Source organism: Suricata suricatta, chromosome 4, assembly GCF_006229205.1.
Source record: "Suricata suricatta isolate VVHF042 chromosome 4, meerkat_22Aug2017_6uvM2_HiC, whole genome shotgun sequence".
Lineage (NCBI taxonomy): Eukaryota > Metazoa > Chordata > Mammalia > Carnivora > Herpestidae > Suricata > Suricata suricatta.
The window spans coordinates 71,381,466-71,405,036 of record NC_043703.1 but is presented as its reverse complement, the minus strand read 5'-3'; the positions used below and the strand labels follow the sequence as shown (position 1 = coordinate 71,405,036).

General features: G+C 45.3%; 1 protein-coding gene across 1 annotated transcript in view; it reads right to left on the bottom strand.

Moving 5' to 3' along the window:
- Positions 1 to 769: 769 nt before the first annotated feature.
- FLT3 (fms related tyrosine kinase 3) overlaps positions 770 to 23,571 on the bottom strand; it is a 74,375-nt gene continuing 51,573 nt past the window's right edge. The window contains exons 17-25 of the mRNA XM_029938480.1: positions 20,533 to 20,643; positions 19,149 to 19,302; positions 17,192 to 17,274; positions 16,260 to 16,387; positions 13,075 to 13,197; positions 10,207 to 10,318; positions 9,564 to 9,663; positions 8,971 to 9,076; positions 770 to 1,268 (exon numbers count right to left, since the gene is read on the bottom strand). Coding sequence (XP_029794340.1) covers positions 1,146 to 1,268; positions 8,971 to 9,076; positions 9,564 to 9,663; positions 10,207 to 10,318; positions 13,075 to 13,197; positions 16,260 to 16,387; positions 17,192 to 17,274; positions 19,149 to 19,302; positions 20,533 to 20,643 — 1,040 coding nt within the window. The 3' untranslated portion in view covers positions 770 to 1,145. The remainder of the gene's footprint in view (positions 1,269 to 8,970; positions 9,077 to 9,563; positions 9,664 to 10,206; positions 10,319 to 13,074; positions 13,198 to 16,259; positions 16,388 to 17,191; positions 17,275 to 19,148; positions 19,303 to 20,532; positions 20,644 to 23,571) is intronic.

The window sequence follows — 23,571 nt, the reverse complement described above, 5'->3', positions numbered from 1 at the left end:
TGAAAGAGCATTTCACTAACCCAGGAGAAGAGGGAAACTCAACATTCAGAGGACCATTTCTCCTGAATGAGTATCCCTGTGGCACCATTGTAAAGTTGAAAAATAGTAAGTTGGGCCACTGTAAGTTGGGGGCCGTCTGTGTATATGTCTATTTATAACATGCATGTATTATATATGTAATCCATCTAATTCTTACAACAGCCCTGTAAGCGAGATTCCATCCATTATTATTTCATCTTCCAGAAGCGGAAACCGAGGCCTAACCAAGTTCAGTTACTTGACCAACATTGCATGGCTAAGCAGTGGTGGACAGCTGGACTCCAGTCTGGCTGGACTGGCTTCGGGAGTCTTATCTTAACCAAGGCACTGGAAGGGAGGACCAGAGGAGGCAGACCTTCAGCAAGAACCACACCTGGAATGTAAGGACAAGGGTCAGGTCCAAGTTTATGAGCCCGTGGGAGGGAGGGAGCTAAGCTTCATAGGACGAGGGAGGCTGACTCGATGACGTGCTACAGAAAAGCACTAGAGACCAGTTGTTTTGTTTCCTGATCTGGGAGTAGGAGTCACAGATAAGAATCCGACAAAAGGATGGATCTTCTCAGTAGGAAAAAATTCAACATGCGCAAACAGAACATTGCATACAATTCCGTTAGGTTCCTTCACTCCAGTTAAATATAGACCATGCCAAAGATTCAATGACAAACAATTCTATAGAAGAAAGTTTATTTTCATTCATAAAATATATCACTAAATAGCTGAAAAAGTTACATATTATTTTAAAACATAGATTTAAAAAATCATATCAGCTTCTCCTTAGCAAAATGCTTTTGTTTTATGTATTTACAAGAATATACTATTTTCAGGTACACGATTTTCACTAAAGCCAGACTGAGAAGGCCTTTGGACGTAGGTCGGTGCTCCAATAAAGTTAATTATCAGCTCTTCCTGCCTTGTGCAAAGGATGCTGTGATTTTACAAAAGTTCCTTTGGAAACGAGTAAATACAGAGAGCTTCTAGAGAAGAGTCCAGCAAAGCAGCAGTTGAGGATATACTTTCTTTTAGCGATGAGATTAATCCTGTTTGGGTCGTCTATAGCCTGCGTAAGGTGGGCGTTGAGGGGAGGAAGTCCTTATGACTAAGTTTCTCTAGGAATCTTCAACAGGGGCCTGTGGAGAGGGTAACCCCGATTCTGCCTCTCTGCTGTAAGGTCGCCTGTTTTGGTAGATGGAAGGACGGTCAGAAACGTGCCCACCCATGTTCTGATACATCTGAATGTGGGAAAAAGACAGAACACTGATTACCGTCTGATTGGGACATACATGTCAAGGGGCTTTATTGCAAATTATGTGTTATTACTATACAGAAGTCTTCGAGGGTAATCCTAGAGGATGTTAATGACAAAGCAAATTTGGTCCTTCTATTCATGGAGAGATCAAGTCAAACATTTTATTCTATTACTATGTCTAATCTTGGCTATAAAATCTCGATCTAGAAATCATAAAGCTTAGCTGTAAAACCATAAAAGAGAAAGGCTGCCCAAACAGATCTGCTCATTATGCAATTAACACAGGGGACCAATGCTTCAGTCTCACTGTGGGGGACGTTTGAGTGTTTTTCCAGAATGAAAACAGCTCTATGTTTTGTCTGATGATAAAGCTAACACACATTCATATAGATAACATAAGCAAGATAGGAAGACGTATAGAAAAAAAGCTAAAATAATCAGAGATAGCTACCATTATAGTCTGCTGTGTATACACAATTTTGTATCAGTAGGCTAAGAGTGTAGATTCTGGTTTAGAACCTTATCCTGAGTTGCCGATATGTTGTCCGTATGTTACATGTGTTATATGTTTTCACTGTTTACTAAATAGGAGTACATTCATCTTTTTAAGAGGAGCCTAGCATTCCACAGGACTGGTGCACCATTAACTAATCTTTTTTAAAAAATTATTTATTTACCTACTTTTGAGAGACAGAGAGGGAGAGAGTGCGAGTGGGGGGGTGCAGAGAGAGAGGAAGAGAAAGAAAGGGAGGGAGGAAATCCCAAGCGGGCTCCATGCTCAGTGAGGAGCCGGACATGGGGCTCAGTCCCAAGACCGTGAGATCAAGACCTGAGCCAGTATGAAAAGTTGGACGCTCAACGGAGTGATTCGCCCACCCCTAACTAACCTTTTGAGGGACTGGTTATGTAACACAAACTGAGGAGTGCGCCCTGACCTTGTCTGTCTCTGGGATGAACGAGAGACATGACATCACTGGGTCAAGGGCATGCATATTTTTGAGTGGTCAAGCACTCAGAGTACCCTGCAGAAAGTTCTATTCATTTCCACTCCTACCAGCTGTATCTGGGAACAACACTCTTCTCTCCAGAGACTTAGCACAAGGGTATTCACAATCGTTCACGTCTCTAGCCCTTGGTCCAAAGACAAGTTCATCTCCTTGCCTGCCTATGTTTCATGCTAAGCAAAGTCAAACATCTTTTTCTATATTCAATGAATATTGGCATTTCATTGCAAAGAGTCTGCTTACCTCCTTGCCTTTTTACCTGGGGCTACCCATGTTTTTCTTATTATTTATGAGAACTCTGTGTGATGTTGGGTAGTGGATTCTGATGTGAGTTTGACAGACTTTCTTCCCTTCCCCACCCCTTGATTCTGTGTATTACTTCCTGTCTGTTTTTGACAGTTTGTTAACTGAATGGACTGTCTCCCACTCTTTATTTTTTCTTTCTGGAAAACAAATAGACAAAAACATCCTTCCACACCTGCTCTGCACAGTAACAGTTTGCCTCTATGCATAAGGATGAACAGGGATGATCTGTCTTTTTTGGAAAGTAGCAGTTGGCCATGACCTGTTGAACCAAATGTACATCTCTAGCATTGAATTTCTAACCATCTGAGTAAGGCTGTGACAGAAATACCAGGGACACTTCAACTCCAACAGCTCCACACCTGAATTTATGATCTCTCATTTCCAAACCTTCTCTGCTTCCTGTATTTACAGTTCCACTTGGCGCTCTGCCAGTCCCATGATCTGGAAGGTTCAGGACCACCTCCTCAGCTTGCTGTATTCCCAGAGCCAATCACTTCCTGGGGCCCATCCTGGTGTATCACTGCTTTTAATGTCTTCCTTTCCATTCCTTTCAGTGATTTTTATTTACGTAATTAATTTTGTTGACGCGTAGCTGACAATGTTACATCAGTTTCAGGGGTACGACATAGTGATTCTACAAGTCTGTATGTTCACCACCGCATGCCCGCAACACTATTACACTACCATGGACTCATCCCCTGTGCTGCAACTTTCATCCCAGTGACTTATTCATCATAACCAGAAGCCTGTACCTCCTTCACCCCTTTAAGTGATTTTTAATGAATTCTTCATTGCATGATACATGAGTAAATTCTCCTTATAAAATTTTTGAAATTTTTTATGTCTTTATTTTATTTTTGTGAGAGAGAGACACAGAGTGAGCTAGGGAGGGGCAGAGAGAGAGGGAGACACAGAATCTGAAGCAGGATCCAGGCCCTGAGCTGTCAGCACAGAGCCCAATGTGGGGCTCGAACCCACAAACCGTGAGATTATGACTTGAGCTGAAGTCGACCGCTTAACCATCTGAGCCACCCAGGCACCCCTCCTTATAAAAATTTTGAAACCCTAGCTTTCTAAGTGCATCAGTATAAAGAGATGTGTAAGATTTTCTCATACTTTTGAAAATGGTTCCTCTAACCACAATTACGTTCTCTTTATTCTGAATCTCATTTGTGCTTTCTCTTCTTTCTTAATTGCTCTCTTCATAGTTAGCATGTTTTAGTGGCATATTTGTACACTGTGAATAAACGGTATTAGTATACAGTGTCACCTAGTTCCAGATTGTTGTGTTCAACTCCTAAGTCTGACCCTTCTTGTGTTACCTTGGGCAAATTACTGAGCCTCTCTGTATCTCTGTTTACTGATCAGCAAAAAAGACAATGGTAGAACTTACTTTGTGAGCCTGGTAGGAGAATTACATGCATCATTATGGAAAACATGTTAGTAGTGTGCATCACATCAAAAATGGTAGCAATTAAATTATTAGTTTAAAAACAACTTTTGGCTTTCCTGAATATCACTATTATTTTGCTTGGGGAGCTACTCTCGGTTTAATTAATTCTGCTTGTAGCAATATTAGTTTCGTTATTAAAAATTTTTTTTAATGTTTGTTTATTTTTGAGAGAAAGAGTGAGCAGGGGAGGGGCAGACACAAAATCCAAAGCAGGTTCCAGGCTCTGAGCTGTCAGCACAGAGCCTGATGTAGGGTTCGAATTCACAAACCACGGGGATCATGACCTGAGCTGAAGTCGGAGCTTAACAGACTGAGCCCCCCAGGCGCCCTCTGTTAGTTCTATTCTGCTTTGTTCTTTCCCTTCCTTCTCACTCCCCTTCTTACACATCGCTGTTTTTTCCCCTTAGCTTCATGAGTTGAAAGTTTAAGTCATTCACTTTCATTTTTTTTCGTTTCCTAACAAATGAATTTAGAGTTATAAATGTGGCCGGCTCCTCCAGGTTTTAATAAACAGGATTTATTTTTATTTCTTTTTCCTTCCTCCTCCTCCTCCTCCTTGTGAACCAAAGACTGGTATAAGAAGCGGGGATTTTAATCGCTAATGTCGGACGTTAGGGGCTTTTAGTTTGTTCTCGGCCATTTCTCACCTCACTGCACTGCGGTGAGTCAATGCGATCTGTAAGATGACAGGCACATTTATTTTGAAATTCTCCTTCATGAGTAGACTTATGGATCCTGCTGCTTTGTGTGTTTTTTCTTTTTCCATGAATGTTCTTTGTTTCTGTCTCCCCTGCTTTGTTGGGTTGATCGAGTTTTCTATGGTCCTTTTTCATTTCTACACTAAGCCCGAGATTATAGATTATATTGCTCTTTTCACAATGGTTATACTTACATTTTTAACACCCACTTCATTCTTATGTGTACTTAATAGCATGGCTGCCCCCGTGTGGAGCCTCTGCAGGATCCCACCAGACCTCTCCCTGCCCGTCAGGAGAGCACAGTCCTCATTCTTTCAAAGGGTCCTCTGTTGTGGGTCTTCCCCCTTCAGGCCTAATGGCTTTCATCGCCCCAGGGGTTTTCCACCATTTCTGGTCCACAATGATTTCCTTCTGGCTTTCAAAGGCAGTTATGGCCTCACTTCTTTAAAATTATATAATAGGGGCGCCTGGGTGGCTCAGTCCATTAAGCATCTGACTTAAGCTCAGGTCATGATCTTGCAGTTCGTGAGTTCGAGCTCCACACTGAGCTCTGTGCTGATAGCTCAGAGCCTGGAGCCTGCCTCCCTCTCTGCCTCTCCCCTGCTTGTGCTCTGTCTCTCCCTCCCCTTTCTCTCTTTTTCAAAAATAAACATTAAAAATGTTTTGATAAATAAAAAGTATAAAATATGTTGTATACATATCTATATTTTTACATTATATTTGTGTTATATTTATTTATAATGCATCTATAATTATCTATAATGCATAATATTTTTATATATTATGTTATGTTATAGTATATTATATTATATATTTCCTATAACATGTGGGCACTGATAGGAGAGGAAAAGTGATGTGCATTCAGAACACTTTCTTGAAACAGGAGCTGTGTGTGTCCCTTTCCTCTGCACGCCTCCCCCCTGCACTGTCCAGTTCACTCCCTCCTTTGCTCACCTCTGTCACCACAGTCACCTCTCAACTGATGCCCTTACTTTCCCTGTTCCGCTTTGGCTTTCTCAAACTTGCTTCTTTGCCTCCTTTCTTCCAGAAACAGCTGTTTAGCCCTTTCTAGATGCTAAGCATTAGGCCAGGCTCTGGGTAAGTGATGGTGAACAACACAGATGTGGCCCGTGGCGTGTCCTCCTGCTGGGAGTGTCTCCTGCAGACAGGACCACACCGGTGATGCGAAGGTGAGCTGTGCACTTCCTGCCCTCATGAACCAAGGCCGGTGATGCGAAAGCACAAGCATCACACAACGCCACCTGAGGCTCACACTGAGTTACACCTGAAATGTTAACGGGACTCAGAAGAAGGGCCCTGAAATCTGACCAGGGAAGTTACAGGGGGTCTTTGGGGAGAGAGAATAACTTGATCTGGCTCTTTTTTTAAAAAAACAACAGATGTATAACAGATGGAGAACACTGTATTAGTTTCAGGTGTACGTGCTTCATCAGTGTGTATCCATCGCAAAGTGACCACCGCAATGAGCCTCGTTAGGATCTGTCACCATACGCAGTGATCTGGGCCATCAGGACAAACTCTGAAGCCTGCTTGCACACTCTCCAATCCCTCACAGGCTCAGCCCCTGTCTGAGCAATGCCTTAGCACGCTAGTCAATGATCTCCCTGCTCTAAGTTATATCTAAAAGCATTCACCTGTGTGTTTAAAAACTTTTTTAAATGTTTTTTTTTTTTTAATTTTGGGGAGAGACAGAGCATGAGCAGGGGAAGGGCAGAGAGAGAGGGAGACATGGAACTGGGAGCAGGCTCCAGGCTCTGAGCTGTCAGCACAGAGCGCCCCTTATGTGTGTGTTTATCTCCCCTTCTCACTTGCTCCCCGAGGGCCATTTTCTTCCCTAGTCATGAAGGAGCAAAAACAAAGATTCTACAAAAGCATTCACATGCATCCCAGGAAATGTTACCCTAGGCACGATGTGGCTCAGGGGATGTGAAGAGAACGCATAGAACGGCAACTGAGGAGGAACCACAGTCTGCTCCCAGCGGGCACAGCTGCCTGCATGGCTGTGGGGACTATGCCTCGCTCAGAGGTGCCCAGCCAAGTGGGCAAGGGGGGACCCGCCTGCCCCCCAGGCTTCTAGACGGAGCCCACGGCACAAGCCAGGACTAGGAGGTTCCTCTTGGTGGCTGGGTAGATGAATGTCCCCCAGAAGGGGCGCTATTTTGTAATTTACCTAAAGAAGCTACAGTTTGCTATCAGTAGCTCTGAGGGTGGTAGGAAAAGAACTTGCCATCACAGAGGGTCAGGGGCAGAGCAGAAGAGAAGAGGGAGGTGTCCCTGAGCTTGGATACCCCCAGTGGATTCATCATCCGTGGAGAGCTTGCCATTCAACAATTCCTGATACACAGAGGGCCCCCTGTACAGAGGGAGAGGGATTTGGATGGCGTGTGGGCACGGGGACATGAAAGAGCAGCACGCCCAGACCAAGGCGGTCCTGAACAAAGCCAAGGGTCAGTTCAATGGCAGCAGACCCTCCATCCGGGCCCACTACCTTTATAGTCTTATTTTCCTCCATATCCACCCACTCACCCTATACTTTAGCCACAACCATCTATTTTCCATTCGACTTCCTCAACATTGAACCCTTACTTACATCACTCATCCAGCCTGGAACACTCTACCAACCCTTCATTCCCCAGCAGCCAAGATACTATTCGTTCTTCACAGCGTAGCGCAAGTAAGACCTCTGTGAATCCATACCCAGCCCCCAAGCCGGTGAAAATTACTTGGTGCTTTCTCTTTGCCCCAATGGCTCATTTCTTGCTTTCTCTCCATAATTCTTCTTTCAGTTTATCTTATAGTATCATTAATTATTTCCCGTTTATCTACCCAAAAGCCTGAAGTTTTCCATCTCCCCTGACCTTGTTAGCCCTGACAATAATTTCATTTTCGGATGTAACTTTCCAGAGCTGCCTGGGTGGCTCAGTTGGTTAAGCGTCCGACCTCAGCTCAGCTCGTGATCTCACAGTTTGTGAGTTCAGGTCCCGAATCGGGCTGTCAGCACTGGTCCTACTTCACAGCCTCCTCTGTCCTTCTCTCTCGCTGCCCCTCCCCTGCTCACGCTCACTCTCTCACCAAAAAAAAAAAAAAAAGGAAAAGGAAAAGATTGAATGTGATTTTTCAAACATCTTGACAGGGACCCAGGTCTCTGGAGAGACTACAGAATTGAAAATGGACTCTTAATAGTTTAGAAAAAGAGAACAGAAAATCCACTTAAAGAATCAGGTGCCTATGTAACTAACATTTGTTAACTACCAATTGCCTGCTGGGTGAAGTCTTTTCACATACATCAGCTTCCTTCCTCTGTAGAGCTCCACAAAGTAACATCTGTGAATCCCATATTTCAGATAAGGAAACTGAGGGCCAAAAAAAGATGACGTGACTTAGTCGAGGCCTGTAAGATGGAAATGATGGCGCTGAGATTTGAACCTGGGTGCTGAAGGTTCAAGACCCCATCCTTTATCCACTGCTTCACTACTCCCGGTTGGATTACTGGGGGGGGAAGGGTCAGCAAAGGGACTCCGAGTTCCAAGGCTCAAGGATCACCCAGTGTGACAACCCATTTTACAGGTGAGAAAATAAGGCACAGAGGAGTAAAGCGAGTCGCCGTGACGCACACAGCAATGAGGAGACAGTGTAGAACCGGCCTGGACTCTCAGGACAGGAAGGCAGTGTTCCGTCCACTACGCCATGTTACCTGACTGTGCAGTCACTCCATCCTAACAGGCCCTGGGGCTCAGGGACTTGGTTTTATTTGGTTGTCTAGTCCTATGCCCTAGACATTTAACAGCATATAATTTCTTAATTGGCCGAAATCTTTAGGGAGAGCCTCCCCCCCAAAAAAAATCACCAATAAATGTAGCTTACCCCATACAATTTTTAAAGGGCAAACAAGACAAATCATGGTGAGGAAGACAACGTGGTACCTTTGGTTCTCAGCAAACCAGCGTGTGTTTGGAGTTTCTGCTTTCCTTTCTAATAATGCCTTTAAAGGTTTATTTATTTTGAGACAGCATGAGTGGAAGAGGGGCGGTGAGAGAGAGAACCCCAAGCAGGCTCCACGCTGCCAGCACAGAGCCTGACACAGGGCTCGAACTCACAGTCAGGAGGCCGTGACCTGAGCCGAAACTGAGAGCTGAGTGTCCAGCCCGCGGACCGCCCGCAGCCCTTCTAGAAATGCATTTTCCAGGACACTGCCTTACATACCGCTTCTTCCGCGTCTGCCAGCTGACATCCTAAAAATGAGGTCAGGTTGGGGAAGGACGGCCGTTTCCTTGAGTCAAAAGCCCAGCAGGATTGCATTATAAAGTATCTGTAAAGGCAAGAGGAGGAGGAGGAAGAGGAGGAAACCTGAATGAAGGAAAGCCGATCGCCTCCCACCAGTCACTGCCCGGGCGCCAGGGCACCACTCAGTCAGGGCACCGCTCAGCCGGGGCCTGCTTGTTTTGTGGTGCCCATTCTTCTAGATTTCCAACTCCCACCAGAGTCGAGGGACCGAAATGCCATTTAAAAAACTACAATGTGGCCCAGGAGTTGGGAGATGGAGTCTTGTCACTCCTCCAGCAAAGGAACTGAAACCCCTAATTCCCAGCATCTTAGGGCAGGAAAGGTTCGGTTTTGTTCAGGAATCCCCCCTCAAACAAGGAATTGGGTTTCCTTTCCTTGTCTGTCTGTCTTTCTTTCGAGGAACCATATGAATTTTGCATGAAGGAATTTTACTTTTTTTTTGTCATGCATTTGGAACTAGAGAGACTGTAAATTCCTGATTTCAGCCGCCTTACAGTCTGGTGTGAACTTACATTTCTTCTGTAGCATAAAATGGTTGATCCATCTTAAACCCGCTCTGGATGAGTTTATAGAAGTTGACATCGACTGGGACACCAGGGTAAGGATTCACACCTGGGGAAGCAAGCGGCAGGGAGGCTAAGCCAGCTCGTTTGTTTATTTATTCACTCAACAAACAAGCATGTGCCCGGAGCTCCCATGGGCCAGACAGGGCTTGGTGTGAGGCTGTAGGTGGGGAAAGACCTATAGACAACACAAATAAAACAGGAAATGGGGGCGCCCGGGTGGCTCAGTCTGCTAAGCCTCGTACTTCAGCTCAGGTATGACCTCACAATTTGTGAGTCAATTAATCATTCAGTTTGGGCTCAGGTCATGATCCTGCAGTTCATGGGTTCGAGCCCCATGTCCGGTTCTGAGCTGCCGGCTGAGAGCCTGGAGCCTGCTTCAGATTCTGTGTCTCTATCTCTGCCCTTGTTTGCGCTTTCTCTCTCTCTCTCTCAAAAATAAATAAACATTAAAAAAAACCAAACAAAACCAAACATTAAATGGCACATGCTGAATGGAGGTAGGTACCAGCCAGCTCTTGGGAGAATCAAACGTTGCATGTTATGCACAGGGCGTGGGGGACGAGCCGTGGCAGCAAACGGCAAAACTCACCAAGTGAGAATATTTCCCAGAGTAATATTCCATATGACCAGACGTCACTCTTTATGGTGTAGACCCCTTCAAATAAGCTCTCGGGAGCCATCCACTTTACAGGCAGACGGGCCTGTGAGGAATCCAAGAGGGGTCTGATCAGTGATGATCGGTGGTGAACGGACTATATGCAGAGTATTTCTTTTCTTTTTCTTTTTAATTTTTTTAACATTTATTTATTTTTGAGAGACAGAGAGAGGTCGTGTGATCAGGGGAGGAGCAGAGAGAGAGAGACACACAGAATCCCAAGCAGGCTCCAGGCTCCGAGCTGGCAGCACAGAGCCCAACACGGGGCTCGAACCCATCAATTGTGAGATCATGACCTGAGCAGAAGTCGGACGCTTCACTGACTGAGCCACCCGGGCGCCCTGGAGTATTTCTTTTACCAGCTATATAATGAAATGTATTTTCCTCCTCCAGCTGCTCTTCATCCCTAACTGAGAAGAACATATTGCGCAAGGGGAAGTTTTTCACTTTCAAATCAACATTCTATTAATAGCCTTAAAAAAAATTGACCGGTATCTCTTTAACACTCATCTTGAACAAAGGCTTGTGCTTGGATGTGGGTAAGTTTTCCAGCAGGTACTTCCCATGAAGGAGAAACCAGGCAGGTGGCCAGAGGTAGGCAGACACTGGTAAGTGGGTGGGATATTTTCTTGGAAGGACGTTAGTGGAAATACCATCTATAGGAACGTGGTGAGGGGAGCACGGACCACCGCTTCCAGGAATGACACCAGGCTGTCTTCTGTGGCTTTAATAATGTCTCGTGGCACGAAAAGCGGGTTTTGAGTTGGCTCAGCCTCAGCTCAGAACCCAGACATAGGGGTGGACAGGTTACTGGGGCAGAGGTTTTCGTGGTGTTTTCCTTTGTGTGAGTGGAGGAGACCTCCACCAGCCATCTGCCGAGTGAAATCGCAGCTCAGAGGGAACCTGGCCCACTCAGTCGGTAGGGCCCTCGACTCCTGATCTTGGAGTCATGAGTTTGAGCCCCATGTTGCGTATAGAGATGATTTAAGGAAATTAAAAAAAAAAAACCACCTGAAGCTCAAGAAAGAAACCCTATTTTAAATCCTCGCACTACCTGATGAGCTGATGAAACCAAACAGGCTGGTCTGGTTAACTTAATTAATGGCATGAATTAATCGAGGTACCGCATGGAATTCACCGGCTAGTAAGGTCAGATACTGCACAGCCACACCGAAGCTTTCTTCACGAGTTTGAATTCAGCCCCAGTGACGGAAGACAGATCTCACATCAGCTCGAATGTTTACTTGATGCTAATGGGAATACAGTTTAATTTGATTTTTTAACATTTATTGGCCGTTTCCCCCAGACAGGTGCTTTCAGGTTGGTTTTATTGGTTTATTCCCACAACAGCGCTGGGGAGGGAAGTGGATAATCCTCATGGGAGGCGCCGCACATGTTATGCCCAAGGTTATGCCCAGAGTCGGGGCTCAGCCCATGCTCTAATCCACAGGCAGGGTAACTCGTGGGCAAATTACATTTCCATGCCTCGATTTCCTCACCCACAAGAGAGGTGCTTTTAGGACTAAATGAATTAATATAATGTAAAGCACTTAGACTAGCACTGAGCACAGAGTAAGCACTGTGTCAGCACTTGCTGTTACTATTATTTCACAGGTGGGGACAGTAAAGGACCGAGAAATTCCAAAAAGTAAGGATAGGGGCTTCACGCCAGGTGTTGTAAGTCCTGCAGCCACATTCTTTCCACGGCACAATTTTATCATTTAGTATTTCCGACAGCTCTCTTGTAAATAACACATGGGGCGGGCTGTCGGTGAGCATGTGACTCTTGACATCAGGGTTATGAGTTCAAGCCCCAAGCTGAGTGTAGAAACTGCTCAAAAATAAAATCTTTAAATTAAAAAAAAAAAAAACAGAGGTGACTTGGTGGCTTGGTGGGCTGAGCATCTGACCCTTAATTTTGACTCAGGTCATGATCCCAGGGTCATGGGATCGAGCCCCACATCGGGCTTAAGAGTCTCTCTCTCCCTGTGCCCCTCTCCCGGGCTCATTCTCTTTATAAAATTAAAAAAAAAAAGAATTAAAAAATACATCTGTCCTTAGTTTTTTTTAATGCTTATTAAAAAATGTTTTGTTTATTTTTGAGAGCGCAAGTAGGGGAAGGACAGACAGAAGGGATCAGAAGGTCTAAAACAGGCTCTGCACTGATGGGCTGTCAGCAAGCCGGAGGTGGGGCTCGAACTCACCAACCACGAGATCATGACCTGAGCCGAAGTTGGATGCTCAACCAGCGGAGCCACCCAGGTGCCCTGTTTTATTTTGTTTTGTTTTAACAAGTATATTCAGTCATGTTTTAGGTCTCCCTGTTGTGACAGTCATAAGATGCTAAATATTCGTTAACTAATATTTAATTTAAATATTGTGACTTTTAAAACTTTTACATTTAATATTTAATTTATATGATGTACTTTAAAAAACGCTTTCTTGCAGCTACTGCCAAATCCCATGGTTGGGAACATGACGCCAGTCACTTTGCAGCTAAGGGAGCTGAAGAAAGCATGAGGAATGGGCTTCGTTTAACGTGAGGCTTGTACTCCAAGGCACTGATCTACTGTGACCAGCCAACGACAGAAGTGATGCTCCTTCCTGCGGCTTTTATTACCGCGGGGATATTCCCTGAGGTTACAGGAAAAGCTTTTAAGCGTAAGAAAGCTAACTGCTGTGAGGAAACTTCTGGATGTTGCCATGAATCAAGCATACACCACAGTGAGCACAGCTGTCTACTGTAACAATGACAGAACACAAAGTGACAACATAAAAAGATGTACAAAATAGCAGCCTCACGTTGCCCCTGATAACATAGTTGGAGTCACTCATGATATCCCGAGCCAATCCAAAATCACAGATCTTCACCACTTTCCCGTGGGTCACGAGCACGTTCCTGGCGGCCAGGTCTCTGTGAACACACTAGAAAGGATGAAAGGGGAGTGTTATTTACTGTGATGCAGATGATCACGGAGTGCGAGCTTTCTTCCAGTTTCAAGGTCAGGAGTCACAGGGGATGGGAATGTAGGGCTCATCAAAGTGTCTTCTCTTTCCTGGGCCACGAGCAGGTAACGAGAGTACTACCAAAGAAAATAATTGGAAAATATGGAAAATAAGTTTGGGAAGGAGGACTCAAGTGCAGTGAGGAGCCCCGGGTTGAGAGACGACGTGACAGTAACCGGAGTGGTCTGGCAAGAGAATTACCTCGAAGGAGGAAGATAGTCAAAGGAGCAGAGCCCTACGTGGTAAAGGTCCACAGAGGCTCTGTCTTCAATCTTTAAAAAATAAAAGCAAAAACCATACAGACCCAAATCCCTCTAGCTCTTCTTCCTCCCTATCCAGTGTTCTGAGAGTGCTGTCCACTGCCTGGAGACTCCATCTATGTCACGCCCGCTTCACTCCCGGGCCCCTGCACCCTGCCTTCCTCCTCCCGCACGTCTGTCCTGCTGCTCTGGCCAAGCTCCACGGTGACCTGCCTGGCACTGGGCCAGCTCAGCTCTGCTGTGACCTCCCGGCCGTCATTGGTACTGTTCTCCTTCCCGTCCTTCCTGTTGTGACTCAGGCAAGCCTGCTCTCCAGGCCCCAGGCCCGCACCTTCTCGGTCCACATCCCTCCTCCCCAGCCACCTTGTGCAAACCTAGGGAGGTGCCAGCATCACCCAAACCTCTATTTCCAACCCAATCATTTCTCTTGAGCTTCAGATAGGGATATCCAAAAATCTACTGGATTAGGACCCCACTTTGCTGCCCAAGGGACCTCACGACACCACACATTTAGCTCAGGACCTTTCTCCGCGACTTCCTCCTGATTTCATGTTCCCTGCCTGATTCCATGTTCCCCGCTGGTTTTCCTTTGCCTCAAACATGCCTGAGCTCCTTCCACATGCTTTCCCTGCACCACCTCGCCTCCCCTGGGTCTGACCGGCCTGTGCCTCGCCTGGGATCCCAGCACTTACTGGAACATGACTATTTACCACACTAGAGTGTCATCTTTGATTTGCATGTCTGCCTGTCTCTTTCTCCCCTGTCAGTGATAAGCGCTGACTTGATTTCAGCACCTCGCACGGTGTTCCGGGGCTCAAGTGACGTTTGATGGGGCCTCAGAACCTACTCGAAAACCCAGGAGCAATTAGAAACGTGGGAAGAAAGGACAGACAGATGCAGAGGACAGGACCTGAAGGGAAGACAAGAGGGTCTAAGAAACTGGATATTTCTAAAAAAAATTCTTATTATAACAAGCGGCGGTGGGGGGGGGGCGGGCAGAGAAAGCAGTGCCCTTGACCCCCAGTTCTGAGTAGTCTGAGTAGTTACTTAAGGACAGGCAGGAAACCAGGCCAGGCAGTCAGGTGAGATGCTCTCGAAGGTCCACAAAGATGCTCACGGAAGCACTGCTCTGGCCGAGTAGGTGAACTAGAAATAAAGGAACTATACATACACTTGAGCAAAGAGGGAATCCAACATCCAGGAGGGAAGATGAAGAGAAGAATGGGCCTCAGAGAGGAGGAGTGGGGAAATATTACGGGATGGGTTTGTTTTAACTATTGAGCAAGGATGCCCACATTTGGAAGAGCAAAGAAGATAATGTGCACTTTCAAGTATCCATGAGGGGAGAAAAAAACACCAAAACCCTTGAGAGTCTAACTGGAGTCATGTTAAACATGCAGATTAACTTGGACAGAACTGGCTTTTCTTGTAAACACGGAATCTCTCCGACATGAACTTGGCAAAGCTTATTTATTCAGATCTTCTTCTTGTCCTTTAATAATGTCTCACGGACTTATTCAATGTGGATCTTGTATATTTCTTGTTCTGTGTATCTCAAGATGTTTCATAGGTTTGGTTGCTATTATGAAAATGATTTTTTCTGATTCTTCAAGGTTGGAGATTTATTTCACGTTAATCTTTTTTTTTTTAATTTTTTATGTTTTATTTTACATTTGAGAGACAGAGAGAGAGAGAGACAGAGCGTGAGCAGAGGAGGGACAGAGAGATGGAGACAGAATCTGAAGCAGACTCCAGGCTCCAGGCTCCGAGCTGTCATCACAGAGCATGACGCAGGGCTTGAACCCATGAGATCATGACGTGAACTGAAGTCAGATGCTTAACTGACTGAGCCACCCATGTTAATAATTTTTTTACATTGAGATAGACTTGACTTATAACATCATATTAGAGAAAGTATTATTAAAAAAAACGCAGGTGAAAATATTCTCTCCAAATTCAGGGAGAAAGAGGAGAGAGGAGGCAAAAAGGAGGGATGTGGAGGAGAGAGGGGGAAAGAGAATGAAAATTCAAAGGGAAAAGAGGAGGGGAGAGTTCGGGAAATGAAGAGAATCTCAATGGAACGTAGACGGCAAGGACAGAAAGTAGCCCGGGGAATGGCTTTCATCTGCTTACAGGCAGGAGACATTTGAAATGTCAGAACAGGACTGAATGCCAGTTGCAAAAGGAATGCAAAGCTGAGATAGAAACTATGGTTCGAGGCAGGCTCCGTGGCCTGGATCCTGGATTAGCCAAGGAAGAGGCGGTGGGTACACAGGAATCCTGCTGGCCAGCCCGGCACTGCAGGGAAGGCATAGGTGTCCGGGCAGGGCGGTCAGGGGTCGGCCCCTGCAAGTACAGTGCATGGTATCTGAGCCTCCACTTAGCCAAGGTCAATACGTGCACAACCTGAACTGACTGTCCAAGGAAGGACTGACATTGTACACCTCGCTTTGGCCTCCTATCTGGAAGTTTCAGAGGACTTTGGACCACCTGGGAGGGCTGTGATAACCATTATCTAATAAGGTCCCCGGGCCTTCATGCTGTAATTTGTCAGCACCTGGTGTGGTGAACCTCCTTGGGCCAGTGAAGGGTGTGGTGGTTGGGGGCAGGGAGTGGAGAGACTTTAAGGGCTACCAGTGAAAATAAACAAGCAAAAGGAAAGCACATCTCAGACCCCAAATTATCTTGTTGCTGTTAGGTTCTTCTTCAAAAGGAGCTTACCGACTTAAATTCCAGAAATTCCATTCCTTTGGCCACTTGATATGCGAAGCAAAGAAGATCTTCAAAAGTCAGCACATTCAAGTCCTCTTCTTCCTCCAGCCTCTTCTGGTTTTCATATTCGATTTCGTCTGTAAAACAGAACTGGTCCTCACATCTGCCCAGAGTCTAAGAAGTTGTCCTTAGTAAAGCTCCATGGACAGTTATTAAAGTCACAGTGAGGTGGGCTCCCAGACTACAAAAAGAAGCCATCAGGGCACATCCCTGGTAGCACTGGCGTGAACCCTTTAATGCTAAGAGCTGTGCCACATATTATGGACCATCTCGGGTACTCACATTCTCCCTTTGAATCCTTCTGATGGTCCTCTGAGGAAAGTATTATTAGGCCTGCTTTGCCGACAAAATTGTGGCTTAGATAGTTACATAACTTGTCCAGTCTTCCAGCCAGGAAGTGAAGGAACCCCAAGATCAACCTCACTTCTGTCTGATTCCAGAACTCATCATTTTTCCACTTACCAGTAATCGGTGGCTCTAATAAATGTATGACTTTAAAAAGAATCACCTGACAGCTCAGAGCCTGGAGCCTGCATCAGATTCTGGGTCTCCCTCTCTCTCTGCACCCCGCCCCCCCCCCACTCTGTATCTCTCTATCTCAAAAATAAATAAACGTTAAAAAAAATAAGAAAAAATAAAAAGAATCCCCTGACCAAATAAGATAGCCCTCGGTGTTTATTAGTTACATACTGACATAAAAGGCACAGTATATTAACTATTGGCTTGTCACTACCTTTAGAGCAAATGTGCATTAATAAAGCATACAGGTGACATGAGCAAAGAAAATCATGTTTTGCATTTACAAGCCTTTACAAAGTAGCTAACAGAACTCCTGTATCCATTTCTATTGTAAGGTGCTACTAATTAGAATAAAATGTTACCTTCAGATTGAAATGAATTCCCATTGAAGCCTGAGACATGATCCAAGTCCTGGTGTATCTGAACTTCTCTTGAACTAGACATGCTATTAAAAACATTATTTCATTAGGTATGTTCTTCTTCTGAGTAGACATTATATTTTTAAAGGTTACAGTTCATCAAAGAAATGATTCCAGTTATCAATGGGCTTTTAAACGAAAAGCACAGCATCTACTCAGCCATTTTTCGCGTGTGTGGGCATTGAAAACACGGGTGAAATTCACTGAGCTTGCCAAGTCTAACTAGGAGAGGACTGATCTCCACTGTCTGCATGGGGTCCGGTGGTTCAAAGAGGAATGTTCACGCCGTCCTTGCCACTATGTGACAAGCGGGGTGTGAGCGTCACATTTTAGAAGACTTGGTGAGATAAATGTGACTTGCTGAAATCACGAAGCTAACAGAACCTACGAATAAGACGCAGACCTGTTTCTAAAAGCTCACTTTCCCTCTAAACCTCATGTAACACAGATCTTCTGTAAAGACCGTTAAGTGTTTTCCTGTCCTTCTTTCCTCAAGTTGGTCTTTGTAAATAAAGCTCAGTTCCCTTTCCTGTGACATCAATAAATTATAATAATGATAATCTCTTTTATGGTGTGTAATATGAAATTCTTCACTGAGGAATTCTGTGTGCATTGTATACAAGGATTCCATTTATTCCAGTGCAGAGTTTCACCCCCATTTACAATTTCCATATCTTTGGAAAATGGCTTCATCTTCTCAGACCACAAACACCCATAAATGGCTTCGGAGTATTTAATAGCCCAGTCACCAGAATGAATCAAAGGCCCTGTTGACTAGCAGTAGTTGTTACTAACCATGGAGTGCTGATCACACATGCTGACTCATTAAGAGACTCTATTCTAGGATACAGATGACATTATAGAACTTTCTCAGTTTTTGAATATGAACTGAGAAACCAGTATGGAAGACAGGATGGGGGTAATAGGTACAGATCAGTTAAGGGCAAGTGCACAAAGATGCCCATGGGGATCTCCATGGGGCCTCCTGGCTTTAAGATGATAGGTCTTGGTGTCAGACCTTAGAAAGTCAAAGGCATATGCTGAAAGTTACACACTTAAAAAACAGGCTGGAATCTCAAACACACCCTCTAAAAGTCCCTCAGTAAAGACAAAGTTTCTAACAACCCTGCCTTTAGGATAAGGGAGAGCTTCCACATGTGCTGAGGAAACAGGACTGCATTGTAGATCGGGGAATCGTTCTATCAAGAATGCCTGGGGATTTACTCAGAGAAAGGTGTTACACGATGTTCAAGTAATTAGCGAGAAATTCCCAAGGATGAGGACCAATGGATCACTAAGCTCCTACAGCCCTCATTTACACACACTAACACAAGAAATCCCCACAGGACAGGGAATCACATGGGCTCCCCACGGATGGCAGAATATACAACACAGGGCACAGAGACAACTGTTACCACTTCTTAATTTTGCCCCCATCACATTGTGTCAATTGATCCATTCTAATTTTTGAAAATCCAATTTATGAGTTCAAAGCGAAACCCCTAAGACCTGAACTACTCTCTATGAGTACGTGAAGGGCTTTGGAAAAAGTGTTCATTCTTTCTACGACACCTACGTGTTACCCAGGACACCTGAAAGACTGAATAATGCGCTCATCCCCAGACGGAGTATGTGTCCTAGAGTGTGTAGAGTGTGATTGAGGCGCAGGTGGACAGAGACAGTGACAGCCCCTGTACCATCGGAAAGCAAAAGGTCTCACTGTCCCAAATCAACAGAGAAAACTATAGCGAAGACCAGTGACCTTTCTAGGTCTTAGAACCCATGGACCACACGATGCTGGCCCATGGCCTTCAGAGGCTGGCCAGCGGGGTGTTGAAGCCACCATACTTCGCCTGCGTTCTACCACATGTAAGTGTGAAACTTTAACCCCTCCTCTTACCTGGAATTTGGGTGTGATTGGAAGGTGGGGTAAAAACTGAAATTGTGCTCCTTGAAAATCTCCGTCCACGTCCTGTGAAATTTTTCTCTTTTATTTCTTAGGTAATTGAGGAGATCACCATAGCAACAATATTCAAAAATCAAGTAAACTGGCCCTGAAATAGTGAGAGTTTTCATCAGAGGCAAACAAATGCCAAGCAATTTTTTCAGAAGTCTGTGTGGCAGAAAACATAACCTACGAGAGCTGACTTCTCCCCTGACTTGGGGAGAGCACAACCTTGACCTATCTCCTCTTCTTCTTTTTCTTTTTTTTAAAGATTTTTTAAAAAGTGATTTCTACACGCAACGTGGGGCTCGAACTCACAACCCTGGGATCAAGCGTTGCACGCTCCACCGACTGAGCCAGTTAGCCGCCCCTCAGCTTATTTCTTCCTGGACGTTAAATCCAGTTTCAGGTTTTGCTCTAACTCCTTGGAGAGCAGTATCTCTTGCCTTCCATGTCAGAACCAGTTGTACGTGTTGGCTCACCAATAACAACCGGCCCTTGGATTCTCCAGTTTGCAACTGGGAAGAGTATGCCAGCTGCGCTTCGAGCACTCGGCAAATACATGCCAATTTCTCGTTGGCCCGGGGAGGGAGAAATACATCCCAAGCATCCTCTCCTCCATTTTCTCTGTGTCCCAGTCCCAGAAGGAATGATGCTTGAGCACATCCCTCAGGTGTTTCTTTTCTTTTCTTTTTTTAATGTTTATTTGTTTATTTTGAGAGATGGAGAGAGAAAGCATGAGCAGGGGAGGGGCAGAGAGAAGGGGAGAGAGAGAATCCTGGGGAGCCGGATGCGGGGCTCAATCCCACGAACTGTGAGACCGTGACATGAGCCAAAATCAAGAGTCGGATGCTTAACCGACTGGGCCACCCAGTGCCCCCCGTCCTTCAGGTATTTCGAAACAGAGGTGAATCAGGGTGCCTGCTCCACTGAACTCTGGGAAAACAAAGTGTCAAAGTCCATCTTAGCTGTGCATCAGTTGTAGTGGCCCAAAAAGGGCAGTGGCCAGGTGCTGTGGCCATTCTCGCCACTGCATTTAGGTCAGCTTCCCGGCCAGGGAGAAACTCCTTCTGAGCAAGGAGAACGAGCTAGCACCAAGTGTATCTGCAGTGCTCTCGTAGTTTGGAGGAGGTGAAAATGACGTGGCCTATCCCTGTACGGAGAGGCCTTCTCTACACTGACCCGTCTGATTTCAGAATATTCAAGGTCTAATTCCACTTGGGTGTGAGGGCCCAAGCAATGATCGAGGGAAGTGGAGAAAATGGGAACAGATGTCCTCTTTGTCTTCAAGCTAAAATATTTTCGACGAGATGTTTTAGTTTTAGTAGGAATGGATTACCTGATAGTGTGCAGGCCCCCAGCAGATTTACAATATTCTCATGGTTTCCCAGGTGAGTCATCATTTTGAGTTCGGACATGAGGGCCTCTCTTTCAGAGCTGTCTGCTTTTTCTGTCAATGGAAAAGCATACAAAATGTAGAGCTAAAGTAAAACATGTATTTTTAGGTCATTTAATAAATTAAAACTTTCTCCAGTTCAAATTTGCATGAAAAAATTTTAATGCATAAAATAATAATAGCTTGTATTTCAGACAGAATTTCAAAGACTGTAGTATAAAAGTTGAGTCTAATTATGAGACTTTCTACTGGCTGTTCCTCCACCTACCAAAATGAAAATTTCTATAGCTGACCCTCAAAACCCAAAATAAAACAAAACAAAATACATGAAAAAGTTAATAAATATGCTGAAGGAAGAAACCTGTTTGTTTGTTTTTTTTGACTCTTGGATTTATCAGGCACAGAGAGACAAGACAGGAATGTCAGCATGGGTGGCGGCCTCCGGCTCATGATCCTCAGGTCTAAAACCTTATATTTGTTAACAGATCCAATGGTGAGAAGGTCAAAGAGACCAGTTCCCACTTACCAAGTTCTCAAGGGACTCCTTAGTTGATAATGAGAAATATAACTACCAGGCAGGCTAGATAAGTCTAGATAGCTTGGCAAATTGTACTCGTAATCTTCCTTAGACGCATAGGGTAGTTATTGATAAATTCAGAGGTCTCATGTCAATGAGACTGATGTGCCCAGGTGGTTGGGGCACCCTTGCCCAGGAGGGTGCTGGGGCCCTAGGAGCAAGGGCAGGGTTCTGGACATCCCTCTCCAGGCACCAGGCACCCCCTCCTCAGTTAGCACATTATTTCTTATAGGCATGGTTACTTTTCTTTACATTCAGTGAAGATTTGATTAGGTATTTGCAGGTGTCATTATTTTGTCTTAGAAGACATCTGGTAGCTTTTCCCAGAGCACTGACACCATCTATTTTGATTTAGTGAACTCTCGGGGTATTCTCACTTCCAACATCTGGGCGTGGGAATGAGATTCTTCACTGTGAGCACTGTGACCCCTAGTACCGCATGTCTTCTGCTGCTTCATGTTTTATAGGGATCTGTGGCTTTCAAATGTCCATGTCTTGTTCCTCACGACCAAAATTATACATTTTATGATGCACTTAACTTTGTCAGAGCACTCTCATATCCCGTTACCTAACTTTCATCCAATCTTATCCATTCATTCACTCACTCATTCATTCACTGAGCAAATATTTATTGAATGCCTGCTGTGTAGAGGCAATGTGCCAAGTGACGGGGGGATGAATGATAGACAAGACACAGCCTCTGTCTTCTTGGAGTTTGAGTCTCCCGGAAAAGGGAGACAAGTAAATAAACAATTACAACATAGTGTGATAAAGGCAAAGTGGCAGATGAATAAAAGGGGGCTGTGGGGTCATGCAAGAGGGACAACTAACCTAGCCTTGGAGAGGGGTGGAAGGGAACACCGAACGCCTGAGGGAAAATAAGAGGCAGATGAATTCACAGTGGGAAGGGAGGTAGAACATTCCATACTGAAGTAATAGAATGGGCAAAGATCAAAATAAAAGAAAACACAGCAGAACAGATACAACCCTGGCCCTCATGCACCTTACGGACTAATGTGGCAGATGAGACGTTAATGGACTCAGTAAGCAAATATGTCATCACAACTGTAACACACTGCATGAGAAAGACGCCTACAGAGAGCTAACACACAGCAAGGAACTTGATCTCCTCTGTGGTGTGAGAGAAGGCTTCTCTGAGGAAGTGATATTTCTGCTAAGATCTAAAGAAGGAGTGGGAGAGAACCACGTGAAAGGGGAAAGGTGGGCAGAGGGATCGGCCTGCACAAAGGCCCTGGGAGGGAGCATGGTGCCCTGGAGGAACTGAAAGTGGGCCGGTGTGCCGCCTCCCAGCTGAGCGTGAGTTGGGGAGGAGGGCAGCCACACGCTGCAGGGCTGTAGAGACTACTTCAGGAGTAATCCAAGGTACCTAGAAATGCTAAGTGGGAAAAACGATCTGCTTTGTGTTTCATAACCATCACCTGGGCATCAATCTATAAGGAGCATACAGGGGACCTGCCTGGGAAGGCCGAGGCCACCATTCTGAGGAGATGGACTGGAATGAGGTGGTAGAGTGGTGGGAAGAGGGCGGGTTCCAGGAACACCGAGAAGGATACCAGACGGAAAGCTTGTGAGGTGCTAGAATGAACACAGCTTCAAGGATGAGGCCTAGGTTTCTAGTGTGCCCGATTGTGGGGAATGTGGCTAGTCACTGGCACTCGGAACCAATCACAGAGAGGGAGCGGTGAGGGAGGGCCAGGGTTGGAGGAGTTCAGTTTGAATTAGAGAAACTTTGGAGACACTCAGGCATTTGGACATAACCTGAGGCTCAGAAGGGAGATGCCATTGTGAGAACCATTGGTACATAGAATAGAGGCATTGGGGAACATGAGCCAGCCTGCAGCAAGCATGTTGCAGTGAAAATGGAAGGAGGCAAGCCTTCATAAACAGTTGGTAGAAGATCGTGAGCCAGGAAAGGACTGTGAGGCAGTCAGACTGGTAGGAAGAAAAACAAAAGAACGTGATGACATGGAAGTCAGAGGAAGAGAGCGTTGAAAGGGGAGAACAGGCAACGATACCGACTCAGGCTGCCAATTCAACTAACAAGACGACTGAAAGACGCCCATTAGACTTAATTTGTTGGAGGTTTCTGGTCGCCTCAGCAAAAGCCAACCAGAGAGCTCTTCCTGACGCTAAGGGGAGGGATGGCGGTGGAGGCCAAGTGGGAGGGGACGGAGCAGCTAGTGGGAAGTGAGAATACAGAGGTCTTCGACTGGCTCTGCTGCCCAGCATGTGTCAAAATGTAAGAAAGGACATCTGCCTGTAGTAATAGTACCACCTAATACCGAAGCCGAAAACACTCAACAAAGCCAGAAGAGGAAGAAGAGGTGGCGTTTTGCATTCGTGACTTGGATTTTATATTCACGACTTGGTTGCCACCAACCCCA